Source organism: Chiloscyllium plagiosum, chromosome 12, assembly GCF_004010195.1.
Source record: "Chiloscyllium plagiosum isolate BGI_BamShark_2017 chromosome 12, ASM401019v2, whole genome shotgun sequence".
Classification (NCBI taxonomy): Eukaryota; Metazoa; Chordata; class Chondrichthyes; order Orectolobiformes; family Hemiscylliidae; genus Chiloscyllium; species Chiloscyllium plagiosum.
In genome coordinates this window covers 61849201-61873180 of record NC_057721.1, presented here as the reverse complement: position 1 = coordinate 61873180, position 23980 = coordinate 61849201, and the positions used below count along the sequence as shown (strand labels likewise).

At 39.4% G+C, this 23980-nt stretch overlaps 1 protein-coding gene across 2 annotated transcripts in view; it reads right to left on the bottom strand.

The window, feature by feature from the left end:
* Positions 1-321: 321 nt before the first annotated feature.
* The window catches only part of hlcs (holocarboxylase synthetase (biotin-(proprionyl-CoA-carboxylase (ATP-hydrolysing)) ligase)), a 162478-nt gene continuing 138819 nt past the window's right edge, over positions 322-23980 (bottom strand). For both annotated transcript variants that reach the window (XM_043701230.1, XM_043701231.1), the window contains 3 exons: positions 20453-20567; positions 13173-13386; positions 322-1767 (listed from right to left, as the gene is read on the bottom strand). In XM_043701230.1, coding sequence (XP_043557165.1) covers positions 1593-1767; positions 13173-13386; positions 20453-20567 — 504 coding nt within the window. In that variant the 3' untranslated portion in view covers positions 322-1592. The remainder of the gene's footprint in view (positions 1768-13172; positions 13387-20452; positions 20568-23980) is intronic.

Genomic DNA, 23980 nt, shown 5'->3' with positions numbered 1-23980 from the left:
ACTTTCTCAAGCAACAGTATTTTTTCCTCTCTCTGTTGGAAGATGCATTTATACGAGAAGCTCGAGGTTTGAATTAGGTAAAGAAACCCGAGCTAGCAAGCTACTGTTCCCAACCTGAATCACTCCATAAACCTTGAAATCTTTAGGACTGTCAGTGAAAACCAACCATTCGTGAAACAATCTAAAATTTACAGTTTGTCATTACCAATGGAATTTACTGAGAATGGAAGCCCCAGAGAAACTGCTTTCAGGACCGCTAAAGCAATTATATTCATTTTTGTATTAAAATCAGAGACAAAAAGTCAATTATTTTAAAACTAATTTTCCTAATAAAAAATCTTTATTCAAAGATTGCTTATAGCATGTTACACTTATTAACAAGTGAACCTTGATACAAAATGGAATCTTAATGTTTTCTAACATATTCCAATTTTTTTTTCCAGTAGCTGCCTCTCTTTTATTAGATGAAAAGTAGAACAGTGCTTCATTACAGACATGCATAACAGTTTCTAGGTTGGAAGAAAATTCTAAAATATGCCCAAAATAAAGATTTATTTTTCATAAATTCTATTAAATTATGTACGGTTGTAAGTTATACATAATAAATAAGGAAAAATAAAAATAGGAAGGCAAAAGTTCTATTTCTTTTTTGGCATTTTCTACAAAAAGACAGTGTCTAAATGTCTGGGTAGGTAATAGATGATCCCCTATGAAATATGCAGAAATTTATTTATCAAATTGTGGTATTCAATTTCCTGCAATACAGAGGTTGCAATGAGGAAGAACTTGCCAGCACCTAACTACAAAGGGGAGATGCATTCCTGAATAGGTTGGCTTGGGAAGCATCACAAATTTGTGGTCAGGTCTCATTACACAGAACCAGCAAGCTGTTGATGTCAATTGATATTCAAACATGGCTTACCTATTAGGCCCAAGGTATACCTGTTCACATACTGCTTTCAGGTAGATCGAGGGGAGATCGAGAGGAAACTAACTTCATATGAAGAGCAAGAGGTGCATAGTTCTTTGCTTACAACACCACAAGAAGTTTTCTTAAAAATTGGAAGTTAGACTGTTGCAGAACCAGATAAACTAGTCGGAATTTATAGAGCCTAGGATTTGAGCAACCTCAGAATGGTATTCTAAATGAGTTGTTAAGTCTTTCATTAGTTTATACAAGCATCTTAATGCCTGTTTAAAGAAGTCACCAGTGAATATCACCAATCAACAGGATCAGTATAGTTAATATGGTTTTGGGCATGGGCCATGGCATGTAAAATTGAAGTTTCTCTCCAAGAAATGACAGAGATGAGGCACAATTCTGCCCCTGTTGGTTTTTCAATGAACAATCAAGAATTTCATTATTCCCCTGTCTCTGGAGAGAACACATATTTCCATGGGTTCTTTCCCTGAAGTGTATCACTCCCAGACCTCAAGTAGTCAATGCAATGGAATAACCACTCACTTAACATGACCAAGATCGGCTAGTCGTTTGTAGGGCAAGAGTAACAAGAGAAAAAGCAAAATAAAATGTATTCATTTTTATTCCTTATGCTGGGAAAGCAAAATTTCCCCAAAACCTGAGGGCATTTTTAATGATGCTTAGTGATCATCAAGTTACGCAACATGTCGAATGAGTTTCCATCAGGCTGCACTGTAACAATATCTTCATCATTTTCCTGCTGAACCAGAAGAAAGCCAGAATCATCCAGACCAATAACCCATGCTGCTGGACCATCTTCTTTCCACAGTCGTACTTTTGTGCCACTATCAAAAAGAAAGAAAGAATCAATAAGGTCACGAAAAGAAGCTCATGTAAATATATGAAGACAGAGTACAATAAGGTTTATGGCTAGTTAGATGATTAATACAATCCCTGGCTGCCACATGTTAAATAGGCTACAGCAGAAAGCCTGATTTACTTCAACATATCTTAATTAATGCCTTCATAAATAGGGGTACATTTATGATTCAAGTTTTGTGTTAATGCTAAGTGATTTTAATTTCACAGCAATATAGCATAAATCCAGAGCTAGATCCTGACCTGACTCCAGCAAAATGTCATCTCGTATCAGGCTCTGACACTGGGTTTTGATAATGTCAACAATCCAACTGTAGCTGCACAGTACTGGTTACCTTATTTAAGGAAGGATGTAAATGATGGCAGTTCAGAGAAGGTTTTCTGCATCAATTTCTGGAATGGAAAAGTTGCCTTATGAGGAAAGATTGTTAAGGCTTGTATCCACTGCATTTTGGAAGAGTTAAGAGACGACTTGATTGAAACATAAAATCCTGAAGAGTCTTGGACAGGACAGACATTGGGATACGGTGGCATAGTGGTTATGTCACTGGATTAGTTATCCATAACCCCAGGCCAATCCTCTGAGGACATGGGTTCAAACTGCTGCACAGTGAGTGGTGAAACTTCAATTCAAATCAATAAAAATTTGAACTAAAAACCTTGTCTAATGGTGACTATGTTGACTATCATAAAAACCCATCTGCTTCATTAATGTCCTGAAAAAGAAATCTGGAAACTGCCATCCTTACCTGGTCTGGCAGGAGGCTGGAAGAACACACAACACAACGTTGCTGTGTTCTTCCAGCCTCCTGCCTATCTACTTTGGATTCTAGCATCTGCAGTTCTTTTGTCTTTAATTCTTACCTGGCCTGACCTACTTGTGACTCTAGACCCACAGCAATGCAGTTAATGCTTAACTGCCCTCCTCGCAATTAAAGGTGGGTAATAAATGCTCGCTGGCAGCACCATGAATAAAGAAAAAGATGTGTTGCCTTCTACAGGAGAATCTAGAACTAGACTGCGTGAAAATTAGAGGTCACACTTTTAAAACAAAGATTTTTTTTCCGATTGGATGGGCATGAGTCTTTGGAAATTTCTCCCTTAAAAAAAATGGTGGAAATGGATGCTTGAATATTTTCAAAGCAGGGGTGGATGATTCTTCGAGAGCAAAGGGTTGAAAGGTTATCGTAGGTCAGGGAGGATGTGGATTTTGAGGTTACAATCAGATGAACCGATTTTATAGAATGGTAGAGCAGGCTTAAGGGGCCAAGAACCTGCTCCTGATTTGTATGTTCCTATGTCTAATTCAATGCAAAGAAATGACTAATCAGTGGAAATATAGTCCAAACATGTCAGGGAATACTCAAAACAGGACACTAGTTTTTTATCGTCATGAATAAAATCAAAGCTTTCAAGTTCAAGGATTAATTTCCTCTCTCACCTAGACACAGTCAAATAGCTCAAGCAAATTGTTTTCCTCATCAAGTCTGCAGATTGTCTCCCAAGTTCCATAAGGAACCATCAACTCCTCATATAAATTATGTCCTCAAAGATATCATTTTACAGACATGGCTGAATTTTAAACAAGAGGGAGGCTGAGTTTGGGTCAGGTATGTGTGGATGGGGTGGGATGGATTAAAGCCTCAAAAAAGCCATTTCCTGACCCCAAGATCCAACCATTTACAGTTTTAACTGAGGTTTGAAAGTGATCATTGCTTTCACCTTGTTGTCCATTGCAAGTGATTCTCCAAGATAAGAATGGGACTAGATGAGAGCAGTCCCAGCCAGCTGGGCAATACTGAAGAAGTGTTGGGGGAGGATGGTGTGGTTGCTGTGTTAAAGGCTAAAGATATTTTGAGAAAGATGAGGAGTAATCATTTGCCCTGTCATACGCACAGGATGTCATTGGTGACTTAATAAGGAGCAGTACAGCACAGGAACAGGCCCTTTGGCTCTTGAAGCCTGTGCTGACATGTTTTGCCATTCCATACTAAAACTGCCTTCCAAATCCCTCTGTTCCCTTCCTATTCATATATTTGTCCAGGTGCTTCTTGAATGGTGCTTCCATCACCTCCTCTGGCAACGCATTCCAGGCACTCACCACCCTTTGTGTGAAAAACCTACCTCACAAATCTTTTAAACCCCTCCTCTTCCCCCACTCCACTCTGTACGTTGATTCTGTGTCCCTAGTAATTAACCTCTTCACCATGGGGAAAACTCACATGCTTTCCACTCTATCCATTTACAATCTTATAAATGTCTATCAGGAGTTGCCCCTTAATAACTCCTGCATTCCAGTGAAAACAAACTCAGTCTTACCAATCTTTTCTTCAGTTAAAATCCCCCATACCAGGCAACATCCTCGTATACCTGTTACTGTACCCTCTCCAAAGCATCGAAATCCTTCTGGTAGTGTGGTTACTAGAACTGTGCACAATATTCCAAGTGTGGCCCAACTGAAGTTGCAAGGTTTGTAGCTCAGGTTGAGGTTTAGGGTGTAAGTTTGCTCGCTGAGCTGTAGGTTTGATATCCAGATGTTTCATTACCTGGCTAGGTAACATCATCAGTGGCGACCTCCAAGTGAAGCGAAGCTGTTGTCGCCTGCTTTCTATTTATATGTTTGTCCTGGATGGGATTCCTGTTTGAGCAGGAAATGACATCACCACAAACACCAGGAACCCCATCCAGGACAAACATATAATTAGAAAGCAGGAGACAACAGCTTCGCTTCACTTGGAGGTCGCCACTGATGATGTTACCTCGCCAGGTAATGAAAAGTCTGGATATCAAACCTACAGCTCAGCGAGCAAATCTATACCCCAACTGAAGTTCTATAAAGCTTCAGCATAACTTGTTTATCCTTATACGCAACATCCCTTCCAATGAAGGCAAGCATGACCTAGGCCATTTTTACTATCCTATCGACTTGCGCTGCCATCTTCAGCATAGACCTGCCCACCCAGATCCCTCTGCATATCAATACAGTTCAGGGTTCCGACTTAGCTAAGAGCTGTTTCAGAACTGAGGCAAGGTTGGAGCCCTGATTGGAGGAACTCAAACAGGAAAAATGGGAATTGATTGAAGAAGCAACAAGGCATGGGATACAGGGAAATTTAGCTATTTAGAATTGGCTGGCCCATAGAAGACAGAGGGTGTTAGTAGACGGAAAGTATTCAGCCTAGAGTTTGGTGACTAGTGGTGTTCCACAAGGATCTGTTCTGGGATATCTGCTGTTTATGATTTTTATAAATGACTTGAATGAGAAAGTGGAAGGGTGGGTTAGTATGTTTGCCGATGACATGAAGGTTGGTGGAGTGGTTGATAGTGTGGGGGATTGTTATAGGTTTCAACGGGACATGGACAGGATGCAGAGCTGGGTTGATAAGTGGCAGATGGAGTTCAACCTGGAAGAGTCTCAAGTTATTCATTTTGGAAGGTCGAATTTGAATGCAGAATACAGAGTTAAAAACAAGATTCTTGACAGTGTGGAGGAACAGAGGACTCTTGGGGTCCATGTCCATCGATCCCTCAAAGTTGACAGTGTTGTTAAGAAGGCATATGGTTTGTTGGCTTTCATGAGCAGGGGGATTGAGTTTAAGATGCTATCCTGCAGCTCTATAGAGCCCTGGTTAGATCACACTTGGAATATGGTGTTCAGGTCTGGTGACCTTATTATAGGATGTGAAAGCTTTAGAAAGGGTGCAAAGGAGATTTACCAGGATGCTGCCTGGACTGCCCATACCTCCCCCCTCACCTCCCTCCAAGGCCCCAAAGGAAACTTCCATATCCGCCACAGATTCACCTGCACCTCCACACATATCATCTATTGCATCCTCTGCACCCGATGTGGCCTCCTCTATATTGGGGAGACAGGCCGGCTACTTGCGGAGCGTTTCAGAGAACACCTCTGGGACACCATCTTCTTCCCGACCTCTCTGCCCCCACCCCAGTCTGACCTATCACCCTCACTTTGACCTCTTTCCACCTATCACATTTCCTACGCCCCTCCCCCAAGTCCCTCCTCCCTACCTTTTATCTTAGCCTGCTGGACAAACTTTCCCCATTCCTGAAGAAGGGCTTATGCCCGAAACGTCGATTCTCCTGTTCCCTGGATGCTGCCTGACCTGCTGCGCTTTTCCAGCAACACATTTCCAGCTCTGATCTCCAGCATCTGCAGACCTCCCTTTCTCCTCAAGGATATTTCCACTGGCAGGTGAAACTTGGACAAGAGGGGATAGCCTCAAAATTAGGGGGAGCAGATTTAGGACTGAACTGAGAAGGAACTTCTTCATCCAGAAGGTTGTGAATCTATGGAATTCCCTGCCCAGTGAAGTAGTTGACACGACTCCAGTAAATGTTTTTAAAGCTAAGATGGCTTTTTTTAAACAATAAAGGATATAAGGGTTATGGTGAGAGAGAAGGTAAGTGGAGCTGAGACCATGAAAAGATCAGCCATGAGGCGGCACGGTGGTTCAGTGGTTAGCATTTCTGCCTCACAGTGCCATTGTCTGTGTGGAGTTTGCACATCCTTCTCGTGTCAGTGTTGGTTTCCTCTGGGTGCTCCGGTTTCCTCCCAGTCTAAAGATGTGCAGGTTAGGCCATGCTAAATTGCCCATAGTGTTCAGGGATATGTAGGTTAGGTGCATTAGGCAAATATAGAGTAGGGCAATGGGTCTGTGTATGTTACTCTTTGGAGGGTTGGTGTGGACTTGTTAGACTGAAGGACCTGCTTCCACACTGTAGGGATTCTAATTCTAATTATTGAATGGCAGAGTAGGCTCGAAGGGCCAGATAGCCTACTCCTGCTCCTAGTTCATATGTTCTTATGATAGCTGCACCTCTTCATCCTCTGATTTTATTTTTCTACTGGTTTATGTTGTTAACTTATGTAACATCCAGTTCAAACTTTAATAACACAGAAGACGTTGTCACTGTCACCAATTCCAAAACTGCATATTTACTTCTTTCTCCTTTTTAAACACAGTCTGACTTGGTGTGTAAAACTGCCTACAACCTCCAAAATCAATTCTGGTTGGGAATACATATTTATATTTACAAACTGTAAAATACTGGAAGATTTTGGACTATTTTGACATTCTCTGGGAGAGAATGGTTTTATCATGTGATTTTATGGAAACAGAAGTCAATAATTTAATATGTACTGTAATCTTGCTTTTTTTTTTAAGAACAGTTTCTAGAGGAAAAGCCATGCGGAACGTCTCTACCAAAAGCTTCTGGAACTTGAATGAGTTTTCAAATACTAGTAGTTTTGCCCCCTGGCAAAACTTGCAGTAGCAGACTGTGACTAATTCTCAGAGATGCAAATCCAAGCAAACTGAAATTAGGATTGGATCTCTACCATCACGGTGAGCTGTCGGCAATGCAGATTTGTCAACAGTAAACACAGTCGACATGAGAAGTCGTCACATTTTATTCTTTGCTTTCAGACTCATGGTCCACAAGAAAGGCATCTCTACATTAACTCATCTTTTTGTGTATTGTGTATGGGATTAAGGGGATATAGTCTTAATTCCAGATCATCACTGAGGTATGAATCAAAGTTAGCCACTTGCTTTAATGTTAAGTTTTGCTTGTGATAAAAGATTATTTTTAGTTCATAAAGGAAGTTTGGTGAATATTTCTTTTATCCTGAACAGTAGTGATAAAAAGTAGTAACTGACTATTTTGGTAACTGAATTCACAAATTTATACTCATAGAATGACTAATGGATAGTGGATCTATTTTATTACCTGTCACTGTCTTGGCACTTGTCCTACATGAATTACCAATTGTGTGTACCTTATATTTGTAATCCCTTTGTCCATGTCATTAAATTCCTATGTGATCTCAAAGTCACATTCTCTGTAACCTCCTCCAAACCAACTCTGTTCCTCTCACCTCTAGTACATGCTCTTTGCCATCAGACCATGATGGTTTTATTTTCTGCAAATTCAGTTCCACACTCTGAATCTCTCGTTAAATATCTCTACTTCACCCTGTATCATTTTTTAAAAAAAATTTCACATCTCCAATGAAGTTATTGTTAATCCCTCCCTAAAACATGATACTTTGGCTAAGTTTTAATTTCTGTCGTGTCTCTAGGAAGCACTTTGCGATGTTTATGCTAAAGATCATATTTAAATATAACTAGTTATTGTTTATTTAATAAAGATTAAGCTTTATAACCTCTCTGATTGGGACTTTGCTTTTCCTAAATAATTTTACTTTCATTTGGATATAACGGCAACGCATCAATTACATTTGGTTCCTTTAATTAAAAACACATATACTAATGAATGAATCACACATTTTACTTCAGCAAGTTAGTATTGTAAATTATTTTGATCAATCTGTTCGGACAGGTTATGAGATACCTCTGGAACAGCTGTGACATGAACCTAGACTATTTGGGCCAGAGGTAGGATGCTACCACTGCACTAAAAAAAGATCCTAAATTAGTGGTGTAGAATGCAATAAATTGCCTCTGGTACCATTAATCAAGGCTCTTGTTTTCAGTTCAGGAAACTCAAGTATGAGTCGAGGCTAGCAATCAATAAAATATGCTATTTTTCACATATTGTTAGTAAAAGACATTCAAACTGCATTCTGGCAACATCAGTATAATCTCAGAGTACAGAACATGTTTTTTTTACAATAAAACTGTCTTAATTTATCATTCACAAAGGTGGGCCATATCTCTTAGCTACCATTGAGAAAATGCAAAATTTCCTTCAGGAGTTAGCAAACGAGATACAAATCCCATGAACATTTCCCCAAAAATAATTATGAACCTGCAATCGGATGCTATTTTAACCTTCAGAGAAACAAACATTCAGGATAAAGAGTTTTAGAAATCACTTTTTCTTAATTTGTACAGATTAAATCCATAACATTTTACATTTTGTGATTTTGATTTCATTGTATGTTGAAGGGGTATTGTAAATATTGGGCTTAGACAGGATGATAATATATTATATGCATAAGGTGATAGAAAGCGGTTCTCAAGTGACTCTCTGGTACTGCCGTTGCTTACTTTGGAACCTAACCATACAAGGAACAAAGAGGTCTTAAACTCAATTCCCAGTCTGTGTTAAATTAGCTAATCTTGGTCATGACAAAGATAGGGATGCTAAAATTTCCATAGCATTCTTGGAGATAAAGACTGAAAAGAGAAAAATTAACAGCCACAGCTTCACCTCCTAATCTGTGTCCAATGATTTCAGCTATACATTGGACGAGTTAGAACCTGCAGTAAGAATAGGTTCAAGCACAGCTGTGATGCCCTCACATTTTAAGATAAACTGACAACATTCAATGTTGGGTCAAGAATAACTGAGCAGCCAGTTTCACAATATCAGAAGAGGAGAATAATTGTGGGTTTAAAAAAAGTACACAAAGAACAAATGCAACAGACAGGAAGCAAAAGATGTATGGTATTCTAAATTTGTCTGCATCATTTCCAATCTAGCTCATAGCAGAACAGCAGAGATTCAGCAAGTCAGTCAGGATAACGGTTGTTGGTTCACATATGCAAACTACAATTTCATTGTCTGGATTAATTCAATTTCAAAATAAGAAAGTTCACAGAGTGCAGCAAAATAAAGAGAATAAATCATTTGGTGCTTATGAGTTCATTTATTCAGGCAGCTCCTGACCATGCGGTCATAAGAATTCATTTGGATGTAAATTTTTCCACCAGTCCGCTAAATAGGCCAAGCTACTATACTGAACCAAATACAAATCATAAACATGTTCAAATATCCTTATATCGCTTCGCCGTCTTCAAAAAAGCTTCTAAATACTAGTTGTTACATATTGCATTCACAGAAGTCTCATTGTGCTCCCCAACGTTACTTTGAAGATGGTATTGATTAAATCCTCCAGTTTAAGAAAAGCCCAGCCAATATACTGTGTTGCTTTGCCTACAGATGTTCTGACATATTAAAGAAGTTGGTAAATATTCTTAAAATATATGCAGCATTCAAACAATGCATAAAGTAAATCAGATTAATTTATCTTAAAAAGGAATGTATTAGAAAAAATATGCTGCTAAGCTTTAAAATGCTGAGACTTGTAATTACCTCTCAATCTTTTCCTGGCATCTTCTGCCACTCAGTCTCAACACTGGACTGAATTTCAACACAACAAAAAAAAACTGTATTTTCTTTTCAGTTCCAACATCTGAATCATTCTCTGTTAATCCATGTATTTACTTAGTGTGTGTGCACAGCCCAATACTTGGCTCCAACACTCCCTGTCCTTGGTTCTTAGTAAAATGCAATGCCAAATCTCTCTTTGTTCAGGCAGATTTTCAAAATGTTCTTTGCAAACAGTCTACTTGAACTACAGAATGAGCCACCTTTTGTAGATGACAAGAAATTACTTTCAATGATTTTGGAAGAACCTGATTGTGTTGTGGTAGCACAGTGTGCAGTCACAATACATTGCATCTTGAGACAGACAAGTCTACAATGATGTGGAAAACTGACAAGCAGCAAGTCAGGCCAATGAGAGAAAGGAAAAATAAAAAAGGGTTCAACCCAGGAAGTTACTTTCAAGGCAATTGGCTTTAAAACAGGATTGGTAAGAATGTAGGCAGTTGTATGAAAAGGGAAGGAAAAATGTAAGTAGACTTATCCTCATTGAAGGAATTGCCTGCAAATGTAGTATTCTTTGATTCCAGTTTTCAGAAATTTGAGTTATAGGCAGAGGCAAAGAAAGTTAGTCTTGTTTGTTTTGGAAAGGATACTGAGGCAACCCAATTAAAATCTTGAAGATTACTTATGAAGATAATTCACATTGACGATCCAACCAATTTTTTTTTAACAACAGCAAAGGTTTCAAGTATCAGGGAGACTAAATTTAAAGAAATAAATGGCTAAATAGTAACAAGCAGAGAAAACAAATGGGCTCAAGAGGCGATAAAGGGGTGAGAATGTTGCCACTTTACTGTTAAAACAAAAGTTTCAAGTTTGTATTGGCAGGGAAGAATACTGTGACAGTTAAGATCCAAATCTGATTCTCCAGTGCACTAAAGTCAAGCACTTCCAAAACCAGCAGAGACAGCTGCAGCAGATACTGAGCTTTGTAAACAAAATTTTGAAAGCCAACTGTCTTGGAATTGAGCCTGTTCCAAGCTTCTTGCAGAGGCATCAAGACTTCTTTAATGGATTTTACAATCAAAACAGATGTAACTTTCTTTTGATACATTTATCCAGCTACGAAAGTTATGGGCACTCTATTAATAATTTAATCTTCATAGTCTTCCGACTCAATAGAAAGCAGTCAACAAAAATAAAGCTTTAGGCAAGACATTGTAACAAGGTCAACCAGGTGGACCTCATAGAATATGAGTTCCCTGATTGAGGCTGTTAATCTGGTCCAGAGCCTTGGCTGGCAGGTATAAACAGGAATGTCAAACATCCTGTTCACTCAGAGCTGACACCCAAGGGAGCTGGATTAGGGTCAAGGACTCTCCACATGTAAATAAAATGTGATTTGGTGACGGGATACTGGCCTCTGTGCAAATATTACAACAGCAAGGACAGTGGGATTAATGATGTAACTATGCAAAAGGATTCCAAACAGGCACTACAATTGGCTTTATCACTGGAAAATGCGACAAGTGAACCATACGAGTTGCAGGGTATTCCCATGAAAGTGGACATCCTCACCAGTCCAACTGAGCTTGAAGAACACCACTTGAGTGATGGCAATTGCATAACTTCACTCAGAACAAATCCTGAATAGAAGAGGGAAACCAAAAGGCTGTCACAACCAGAATTGAAATCTTTTTGGATCCAGAAAGACCAGATCACAATAGAAGAGGGCACATTGTTATGGGGAGCAAGAGTGATTGTCCTGAGCAAAGGTTGCTGCCAGGAACTGTCTGAACTCCACCAGGTTATCCTGGGGTTTCCAAAGTGAAGGTGTTGGTGAACAAATATGTCTGGTGGCTAGGACAGGAAGCAGACATAGTTACGTTGGTGGGGCAGTGCCCAGAGGGCCAACATGGACAGAAATTATTGCCACCACATTCATGAGAATGGCTGGTTAAACCCTTGACTCAGTTACACGTCAACTGCGCTGGTCCTTTCATGAGCTCAATGTTCTTAGTCATTGTGGATGTCCGCTTAAAATGGCTGGACATGAATAGAGTTTATTTGTTTATGATGATAGAAAAACTGCACAAGTGTTTTGCAATACACGGACTCCCGGAAGTTTGGACACAGATAATGGGCCATTATCACCAGCAGGGAATTAGAATATTTCATATAGTTGAATGGTATTTGACACAGAAGGACAACTCCACACCATCCATTATCCAGTGGTCTGGCAGAAAGACCAGTCCAAACTTTGAAGGTAGGCTTAAAGAAACAGCCTACAGCTTCACTCGATACCAAACTGTCCCAGTTCCTATTTGATTATCGGATGACCCCTCATGCAACTACAGAGATAGCACCAGCAGAATTGCCAATGGGGAGTAAACTCTGCAACAGGTTAAATCTGATCTTTCTGGATCTGTGTCAGGGAGATGTGAAATGGTAGCAGGAATGCCTTACTGGACATAAGACTCTGCTCAGCGAGAGAGACAGTTTAATTCAAGGGACTAAGTTTGGTGTAGGAACTACGAGAATTGCCCACTGCATGGGTAAAAGGCATGCTGACGCGAGGTCAGGTCCAGTGATATATGAAGTTTGGGTGGATGTAACGATCCTCAATAACACGTGGACTATATGAAATCTCGCAAATGATGAAGGAGCAAAATATGCCCAGCTTGACTGTTCCGGAACTGTGGTTCTCCTTCTCCATCAAGCATTGAAGATACCTCGGAATCTGAGATGCACGCAGATGTCGCTACCTTGATGCCTTTGCCGTTTGAAAAAGAGAATGAATTTCTTCTGCAACTGTCTGGGCGCAAGAGGTGAGCTACTGTCCTTACATACTGCCCACATCAGAGGCAGAGTTGGAAGAACCTGACACAGTGCTAAAATGCCCTATAAGGAGCTACAAAAAAAAACAACCTATGTTGTCTGACTCGGGGGGCGGGGATCTGCCAGGTGAACCTCATAGAACCCCCTAATTGGAACTATTAATCTAATCCAATCAGGGAGCCCTGGCTAAAAGAAAAGAACATGAGTGTCAGACAGTGCTGTTCACTCTGACAGCTGGCTCTGAGGCAGCTGGATCAGTGTCAAGGACTGTCCACGTGTAAATAAAGGGTGACTAGATGATGGGATACCAGCCTCTGTGTGAAGTTATTTCAAACACCTCTAACTTTTCCCAATTGCAAGTACAATATAGTGTAACTGGATCTATTCCACAGAGCAAGAGTATATACATTTTCAACCATAATTTATGTTTACATACCTGTGTAACCATCGTTTATAGTAGAGTGGTAAAACTCCATTTGGTCCTTTGTCCTGGAAAATGCTGATCAGATTTTCAAAGATAGTGACCGTCCTAGCTATCAGCAGGTCTATACGAAGTGTCTGCAAATCTGTTCCATTCTCTTTGTTATGTTGCTGGATGATATCATTGATGCAAATAGTTGGGTTGCTGTTACTTACATTGAATCCACAGCCTTTTGAAGAAAAGGACTACAATCTGTTTTACGTTGTATTAATGCAAGTGACAAACATACACAATGTACTTGATCCTCAACAGGATAAACATCATAAGAGCAATTTTGGCAGGTTGATTAGCTTAAGATGCATATGACAGTGATAATTCAATCAATCAATTAGTTAAATAGAATAGACTTGTATATTACAAGTGAAATATCAATAATCTGTACCAAGTTAAACTGTATGACTGATACTTTATTTATAACAACTCTAACTAGTTAGTGTCAGTTTAGGTAACAAAACCACAATATACTGGAAATATTCAGCAAATCTGACAGCTTCTACAGAGAGGGAAATGGAGTTAATATTTCAGGCCATTGAATACTGATGAATGGTCACTAACCTGAAATGTTAAAACTGTTCCACCTGCCACAGCTGCCAGACTTATTGATAATCTCAAGAATTATGTTTTTATTTTGAATATCCAACATCCATATTTTGCTTTTGTTATCAGTTTGTAAAATGCACAGATCATCCAGTAACAATTGAAAGGTTTGAAGAAAATGCTCATTATATTTATGTCATTGGTTTTCTTGCTTCTATTGCAAATTCTGAGAGAACAAAAGCCTTTCATTAAATAAAACTAAGCCCAACAACAAACTATGTGTCAGTAGTGATTTGGGCATTTATGGTTAAAAAACAATTTACACATTCAAAACCTGTGTCTATTGCATAAATTTAGTCATCCAGATTTACACTTAGTAAATGTATCATTCTGTGGCAAAACTGCTTCAGTATTTTTGTTATTTCCATTTTTCTTAAAGAAAATTGGCAATTGGATTGAAGCTGACTAGCAGCACCAGTGATATACATCTTATTAGACACTGAAGTATGTGTGTTCTCCTCAGATGATCCTTTTCAATTGTAAGTACTGGAAGTTACATTATTCTTCTTTTTTTTAATGAGCACAGCAGTTGAGTGATTTATTTAAGGTCTTCAGCTCTTATTTCTTTTCCATAGAGAGGGCTATGAATCTTCCACAGATGTGAAAGGAGCAAAAGGTTTCACATGGATCTCTGATCGAGATGCTATTCAGCAGCTCTGTGAACAAGAAGCTCGCATAATCAAAAAACGGGCTGTTATAGTGGCAGTCATTCTTTTGAGACCATCACGGCTGAGATCTAATGAAAAAACCTGTTCCATGTCAAAGCTGTGCTTTTTATTTTGAAGGCACACTTATCAAATTTGATAATGTACAGTCAAGTTACTTAGAGTCACAGAGACATAGAGATGTACAGTACAGAAACAGACCCTTCAGTCCAACTCATCCATGCTGACTAGATATCCTAACCTCATCTAGTCCCATTTGCCAGCAGTTGGCCCATATCTCTCTAACCCCTTCCTATTCATATACCCATCCAGATACCTTCTAAATGTTGCAATTGTACCAGCTGCCACTACTTCCTCTGGCAGCTCATATCATACACGTATCACCCAGTCCAACTCATCCATGCTGACTAGATATCCTAACCTCATCTAGTCCCATTTGCCAGCAGTTGGCCCATATCCCTCTAACCCCTTCCTATTCATATACCCATCCAGATACCTTCTAAATGTTCTACTTCCTCTGGCAGCTCATATCATACACGTATCACCCTGTGCATGAAAAATTTGCCTCTTAGGTTTCTTTCATATCTTTCCCTTCTCACCCTAAACCTATGCCCTCTCGCTCGGGACTCCCCCACCCCAGGAAAAAACCTTCTCTATTTATCCTATCCATGCCCCTCATGATTTTATAAAACTCTTCTATAGGTCACCCCTCAGCCTCTGATGCTCCAGGGAAAATAGCCCCAGCCTATTCAGCCTCTCCCTATAGCTCAAATCCTCCAACCCCTTGTAAATCTTTTCTGAACCCTTTCAAGTTTCACAGCATTCTTCTGACAGGAAGGAGACCAGAACTGCATGCAATATTCCAAAACTGACCTAACCAACATCCTGTACAGCCACAACATGACCTCCCAACTCATATATTCAATACTCTGACTAATAAAGGAAACGATACCAAACGCCTTCTTCAATATCATATCTACCTGTGACTCTCCTTTCAAGGAACTGTGAACCTGCACTCCAAGGTCTCTTTGTTCAGCAACACTCCCTAGAACCTTACCATTAAGTGTATAAGTCTGGCTAAGATTTGCTTTTCCAAAATGCAGCACCTCACATTTATCTAAATTAAACTACATCTGCCACATCTCAGCTCATTGGCCCATCTGATCAAGATCCTGTTATAATCTGAGGCAACGTTCTTCACTGTCCACTGCACCTCCAATTTTAGTGCCATCTGCAAACTTACTAACTACATCTCCTATGTTCACATCCAAATCATTTATATAATTGATGAAACGTAGCAGACCCAGCACTGATCCTTATGGCACTCCACTGGTCACAATAGATCATGTCCACTGCTCTGCACTCATCAATCCTCTTTGTTAATTCTTCAAAAAACTCAATCAAGTTCATGAGACATGATTTCCCACATACAAGGCCATGCTGACTATTCTTAATCAGTCCTTGCCTTTCTAAATACATTTAAATCCTGTCCCTCAGGATTCCCTCCAACAACTTACCCACCACCAAAGTCAGGCTAATCAGTCTATAGTTCCCTGGCTTTTCCTTATCACCTTTCTTAAATGGTGGCACAATGTTAGCCAACCTCCAGTCTTCTGGCTCCTCACCTGTGACTATTAATGATACAAATATCTCAGCAAGGGGCCCAGCAATCACTTCCTTAGCTTCCCACAGAGTTCTAGGGTATACCTGATCTGTACCGGAGCATCAAAGTCTGAGGGGTGACCTTATAGAGGTTTACAAAATTACGATGGGGATGGATAAGGTAAGTAAACAACGTCTTTTTCATGGGGTTGGGGAGTCCAAAACTGGAGAGTATAGGTTTAAGGTGAGAAGGGAAAGATTTAAAAGGGATCTAAGGGGCAGCGATTTCACACAAAGGGTGGTACGTGTATGGAATGAGTTGCCAGAGCAAATGATGGAGGCTGGTACAATTGCAACATTTAAAAGGCATCTGGATGGAAATATGAATAGGAAGGGTTTAGAAGGATATGGGCCAAATGCTGGTAAATGGGACTAGATTTATTTCGGATATCTAGTCGGCGTGAACAAATTGGACTGAAGGGTCTGTTTCTCTGCGAGATACCTCCAAGACTCTATGACTCTATGCACTTTTATAGAATTTATCTCACTGCATAGAAAAAATGAAAAATAGCACATCAGTAAAAGGAGATAAATTTTACAGTAGAAAATTCTAGACTAAGAAATACTTTGCAATCAATGAGTTCACAAAGCATTATGAGGGCCAAGTACTCTGGGGAGGTGGTGGAGTAGAAAAGTAATTAGAACTTTGAAGAAAGCAATCTGCTCGGTACAAGATTTTGAATTGCTTCAATTTGAGTGGTGGAATTCCTGGATCTAAAACTCCATTTCAACTGGCCATTACTTTTAAGATCCTCGCCCTCAGCTTTAGACATTCTGGTTTATTAAAGGAAGTAGCTACATAGACAGTGGTTGCCCTGGTTGTCAACTTCCAAGAAACAGTAGATTCTAGAAAAGTCCGAGAAGAATGGAAAAATGCCAATGTAATCCTGTCTTTTAAAAAGGGATGGAGGCAAAATCCAAGAAACTATAGATCAGTTAGTTTAATGTCAGGTATCAGGGAAATGTTTGTTTTTTGGAATGGATGTAATAGCAGAGCAATTAGAAATACATACTATGATCAAGCAGAGTCAGCATGGCTTCATGAAGGGGAAAACATGCCAGACAAATTTACTTACATTCTTTGAGGATGTAACACCCAGAATAGATAAAAGAGAAGCAGTGGATGTAATATACTTGGATTTTCAGCAAGCATTTGATATAGAACCATGCATTAGGCCATAAGTTAAGAGCCCATGGTGTTGGAGGTAGTATATTCAGCATGGATCAAGATTGATCAACTAACAAGAGGCAGAGATTTGGAATGGAGGGCAACTTCAAGATGGCAATCTGTAGCTACTGCCACTGGGATCAGTGCTGAGGCCAGAATCTTTTACAATATATATTAATGACTTGGATGAGGAAAATGAATGTGTAACTGTCAAGTTTGCAGATGACACAAAAACAGGTGAGAAGGCAAGTGGTAAGGACACAAAAAGTCTACAGAGGATACAGACATGTTAAGCAAATGGGCAAGAACATAATATGGAGAAATGTAAGGTTAGGCACTTTGGTGAATAGAGGAGCTGAATACTATTTAAACAGAGGAGAAAACTCGGAATTTGGGAGTCCTCATCCACGATTCATTAAACGCTAGTATTCAAATTCTGTGTATAACAGGGAAAGCAATTGGAATGTTGACCTTTATTTCAAAGTGAATGAAGTATAAAGATAGGGATGTTTTACTCAATCTGTTCTTTTTGGGGCCCTTATCTAAAGGGAGATATACTGGTGTTGAAAGCAGCCCAGACACTAGGCTGACCCCTGGTATGAAGGGATGATTTTATGAGGAAGGTAAACTAGATATACACTGAAATGTAGAAGAATGATAGGCAATCTTATTGAAACATACAAGATTCTTAACGGACTTGACAGGGCATATAAAGAAATGTTTATTTCCCCTTGTGGGGGAGTCTGGGACAAGAGGACATAATATCAGACTAAGGGATTGCACTTTTAAGAGAGGGGACGTGGAATTTCTTCTCTCAAAAGGATGACACATCTGTGGAATTCTTTACCAAACAGGTGCTGTTGAGACCAAATGGTTAAGTATGTTCAAGGCTGAGACTGACATTTTTAATCAGTCAGGAATCAAGGATTACAGTGAAAAGGCAGGAAAGTGGAGTTCAGGATTATCAAATTAGTTGATCTTGAATGGCAGCACACAATAGGCTGAATGGCCTACTTCTGCTCCTATATCTTCTGGTTTGTGTAAGCGATCCAACTATTAGGTAAAGGAGATTTATTTGACTAGTATGACCTCTTTTCAAAGGTAGTAAATTCAGAAAAATTTCTTTAAATCAAATGATTTAAAGAAAAACAAAATATAGTCTGTCACTTAATTAATAAGATATTATCAGCAAGACCCTACCCCTTTTCTGCAATAGCCTTGATCAGAACAATGTGATTCAGAGGTGATGGAAGAATAGTATATGTAGAATCCTCCAAATTAGAGGGTGTATGTGGAGGTGTGTGCGCATGTATGTGATGAATTGGTTGTTGGGGGGAGAATGTTTATGGAAATGGCTCACAAGTTTTAGGAACTAAGGAAATGAAGCATCTTCTACTACGTAACATACACTTAAAACATAACCAAGAATAAGGATTTGTTTCCCAGAATTCCCCTACTGAATGTTACAGCACATAATGCTTTAGTTTAGGGAATGGATGGCAGAGTGGCTCAGTGCTTAGCACTGCTGCTGCACAATGCCAGGGTCCTGGATTCAATTCAGCCTTAAGTGACTGCCTTTGCGTAGATTGCACTTTCTCCCAGTGTCTGTGTAGGTTCCTGCCGTGTGCTCCAGTTTGCTTAGATTCCAATCTTTGCAGGTTAGATAGATTGGTCATGCTAAATTGCCTCGGAATGTCCAGGGATGTGCAGCATAGGTGGATTAGCCATGGTAAATGTGGGATTACAGGGACGGGGTAAGGGGCTGGGTCTGCCTGTGATACTCTTCAGAGGGTTGGTACAGATTAGTGGGCGGCACGGTGGAACAGTGGTTAGCACTGCTGCCTCACAGCGCCAGAGACCCGGGTTCAATTCCCGCCTCAGGCGACTGACTGTGTGGAGTTTGCACGTTCTCCCCCTGTCTGCGTGGGTTTCCTCCGGGTGCTCCGGTTTCCTCCCACAGTCCAAAGATGTGCAAGTCAGGTGAATTGGTCATGCTAAATTGCCCGTAGTGTTAGGTAAGGGGTAAATGTAGGGGTATGGGTGGGTTGCGCTTCGGCGGGGCGGTGTGGACTTGTTGGGCCGAAGGGCCTGTTTCCACACTGTAAGTAATCTAATCTAATCTAATCTAATTTGATGGCCAAATGGCCTCTTTCCATTCAGTCAGGATTCTGTGATTCAAATGTATCTATGACAGGAAGCCACTGAGCCTGATCACAAAGTAACATTCCTTTACACAAAACAGGTTCAAAACACATGACATCTGTCATTACAATTCTTCAATGTAATTTTTGTTTGTTTTAGGAAAAGTAAAGTGAATTGAGTATTAACAATAACAGACACAAAAACAGAAATTGCTGGAGAAACTCAGCAGGTCTGACAGCATTTGTGGAGGGAAAGCAGAGTTAATGTTTTGGGTTCAATGAGCCTTTTAAGAAGGGGTCAAATATTAACTCAGCTTTCTCTCCACAGATGTTGCCAGACCTGCTGAGTTTCTCCAGCAATTTGTGTTTTGGTTTCAGATTTCCAGAATCTGTGGTTCGTCAGATTTTTGATTAAAACCAACAGTGAATACAAAAAACATTACAGAAAATACTCCATTAATTCAAAACCATTAGTCACAACTAATAGATGTACATGCACAACACAGAATTCATTAGACCTTTCTGATGGGAGTAAACATCAAACTGATAACAATAGCTGACTATATATGATTTGCTGGGAAGAGATGAATCATATCACAATCAATACACCATTATGTTTTCTTTTTAATTGTCATACATGCACAATTAGAACTCAGAATAATTAAGATTTGATGTCTGATGATTAACAAGGATAGGAGGGGAACAATTCTAATAAATAGGCAATCATGTAACTTAGTGACCCTATTTGTTGTTTTCTGGACTCCCCAAAAAGATTCCTGTGCATAAAGTTTGCACTGATGTAACATATGACATTTCAATTATTAGGTTAGTAATATAATTTCATTAAGAACCAGAAATATTTGAATCACCATGAAAATAAAATACTTAGTATTTTTATCATAAAAGCTTAAAAATAATATGTTTTACTTGGAAGCATCCAATCATTTAACTTAATTGGAAATAAATCTCTGAAACATCAAATAAATAGCTTTTAGTACATACCAACAAGTACATGAAAAGTTGCTCCCATCAAAGTAGAGTTAACCAGGACTCCACCTAGCTTCATGAGATTACTATAGTATATATCATTCGGCCATTTAAGCCTCAGATCAATATCCTAAACAAAAAAGAATTACATGACATTCATTATACTTTCATTAACAAAGAAAATAAATGCATTGTCCAAAATGAAAATGTATAAGAAATTCAAGAAATTCCTAATTAGCCACTTGTATTACATCACATCAATAAATTAATTTTAAAGACACTCATGAAACATTCAACCACTGGGTTCAACTGAGTACCAAATCCAGGATTCAATAAAAATTAAATGGCTACTTCATTTTATTGATATTTTTTGTTGTTTCAGTACAGTCACAGTTTTTCCGAAGTACTTCATAGGTGTGTGTGAATGTATGTGTATCACACATGTACAATAAAGAGGAAAACAATATTTTTAAAAAGTTAGGCTTCTCATTGTAGATTAAAGAATGTTGAGCAGTGTCAAATGTTCCAGGACTCCAGTATATGCTCAATGTAACCATTCTACCGAAGTAATGAGCTTCCTTCCTTTGCCCATCTCCATCAATCTATTCATCCAGAAAACAGCTGCAACTCCTTCCATAGAGGACAAGAAAAATGGATATCTGATCAACTTTATGGCAGTTTATTGTCCAATGTATTGTCCTGCATGTAAATGATTTGCTGTAACCTGAATTAGTAATTTGCATCTGCAGATAAAATGTTATTAATATCTAAATTACAAAATGTTTGCTTCAACTTTGAATTCCATTTTTTTCTTGTTAGTTATCATTTTTGTTTGCTAAGGTTCTTTTTTCATTGACTACAGAAAATATATTTTAGAACTGGGATATAACAAGCTCAAAGTTCTATGCTGCACTAAATGCAAGAATTATCACTAAGAACAAATGTTGGTGCATTACCATTCCAAGATAAATCACAAATTGTTTATGCATGCCAAAACACAGAATAAAATAAAGGTCACCTACATCATCTGTAAATGACATGCTATCAAATTCCAACAATAGTCTCAGGTGAATACTGAACTAAAGTATTTTGAAATCTTTGTTAAAGAATGCATGACCTTGTCTTAAAAAATAGTACTTCCATACATTTTAAATCTTGGCTGGTTTGATGGAATTAAGTTGCATTACTATAACCTAAGTGAATTAATTATTGAAGAAAGTGCCTTTCCAAACCACTGTCAAGAAATGGGGTTTGAGTAGATTGCCTTGGGTCTCTATCATGGTTCAATGCCCAGCAAATTGTTAAACAAAAATGCAAACTAGTGGTGCTGATGCAATGCAATCTAGCAATTTATCATTGACATAATTGAGTCAAACATCAATTCATGACATAAAACCAGTGCCTACAAGAGTCTGTTGGAGTGGCAATAATACATGCAAGGATCTGCAATGCAATTACTCAGTGGTTAGCATTGCTGCCTCACACCGACAGGGACTCTGCTTCGATTCCAGACTCAGGCGACTGTCTATGGAGGTTGCACATTCTCCCCATGTCTGCGTGGATTTCCTGGGAGTTCTGATTTCTTTCCATAATCCAAGGATGTGCAGGTTAGGTAGACAGGCCATGGGAAAATGCAGTATTACAGGGATAAGGCAGGGGGTGGGTCTGGGTAGGATGCTCTTTGAGGGTCAGTGTGGACTCGATAAGCTAAATGGCCTGCTTCCATACTGCAGGAATTCTGTGATATTTCCTTCGAAGCAATATTGTAATTGTATTGCAGCTGACACACAGGCATGTCACCTACACTCCAGAGTATAAATTAACTCAACTGAGCACAAGTAGATTTGTGGCATGTTTGTGTGCTGAGGCAGAGGACGTTGGGTGTACATGTACACAAATCATTGAAACCTCCAGAACAGGCAGAGAGCAGTAAGTAAAGCATACAGTAACCTCATTTTATTAATAGGGACATAAAGTACAGGAAAGTAGGTGATATTGGACTTATATAAGACACCTGTTAGACCTTTAATGGAGTATTGTGTACAGTTCTGGGTGCTTTTTACAGGAAGGATGTGAACACATTGAGGAAAATGTAGAAGCAGTTTACAATAATGATTCTAGGGTTCAGTTATGAGGACAGATTGAAGAAGTTGAGGCTGTTCTCCTTAGAAAGGAGAGGAGATATGGTAGACATTTTCAAAACCATGAGCTGGCTGGATAGAATGGATAAGGAAAACTGTTGCTGCTTATAAATGAAAAAATCAAAAAGGCATCGATTAAAAAGTAATGTACAAAAGAAGCAAGGATGAAATGAGGTGTTCAGGTATGGAAGGTACTGTCAGCAAAAGTGGTTGAGGCAGGTTCAATTGAAGCATTTAAGGGGGCACTTGATGATTATATGGATGAAAATAATGTGCAAGGATATGGGGAAAAGCCAATAGATTGGCTCTAGATAATGATGTTCATTTAATGGACCAGTGCATTCATGATGGGCTTAAAAGTCATAGAGTCATACAGTCATAGAAATGAACAGCATGGAAACACACCCTTCAGTCCAACTTGTCCATGCCAATCAAATATCGTAACTTAATCTGGTCCCACTTGCCAGCAGTTGGCACATATCCCTCCAAACCCTTCCTATTCATATACCCATCCTGATGCCTTTTAAATACTATAATTGTACCAGCCGCCACCACTTCCTCTGGCAGCTTATTCCATACACGCACCACCTCTGCCTGAAAACGTTGGCCCTTAGGTCCCTTTTTTTAATCTTTCCCCTCTCACCCTAAACTTATGCCCGCTAGTTCTGGACTCCACCCCCCCCCCCCCTCCCCCCCTCATGATTTTATAAATCTCTAAGGTCACTCTCAGCACCCGACGTTCCAGGGAAAACAGCCCCAGACTATTCAACCTCTCCCTATAGCTCAAATTCTCCAACCCTGGCAACATCCTTGTAAATCTTTTCTGAACCCTTTCAAGTTTCACAATACCTTTCCGATAGGAAGGAGGAGATTAGAACTGCACGCAATATTCTAACAGTGGCCTAACCAATGTCCTGTACAGCCACAACATGACCTTTCAACTCATATATTCAATGCTCTGACCAATATTGGAAAGCATATTAAACGCCTTCTTCACTACCCTACCTACCTGCGACTCCACTTTCAAGGAACTATGAACCTGCACTCCAAGGTCTCTTTGTTCAGTAACACTCCCTAGGACCTTACCATTAAGTGTATAAGTCCTACTCTGATTTGCTTTTCCATAATGCAGCACCACACATTTATCTAAATTAAACTCCAATTACCACTCCTCAGTCCACTGGCCCATCTGATCAAGTTCCCATTGTACTCTGAGGTAACCTTCTCTGCTGTTCACTACACCTCCAATTTTGGTGTCATCTGCAAACTTACTAACTATACCTCCTATGTTCACATCCAAATCATTTATATAAATGACAAAAAGTAGCGGACCCAGCACCGATCCTTATGGCACACCACTGGTCACAGGCCTCCAGTCTGAAAAGCAACCCTCCACCACCAC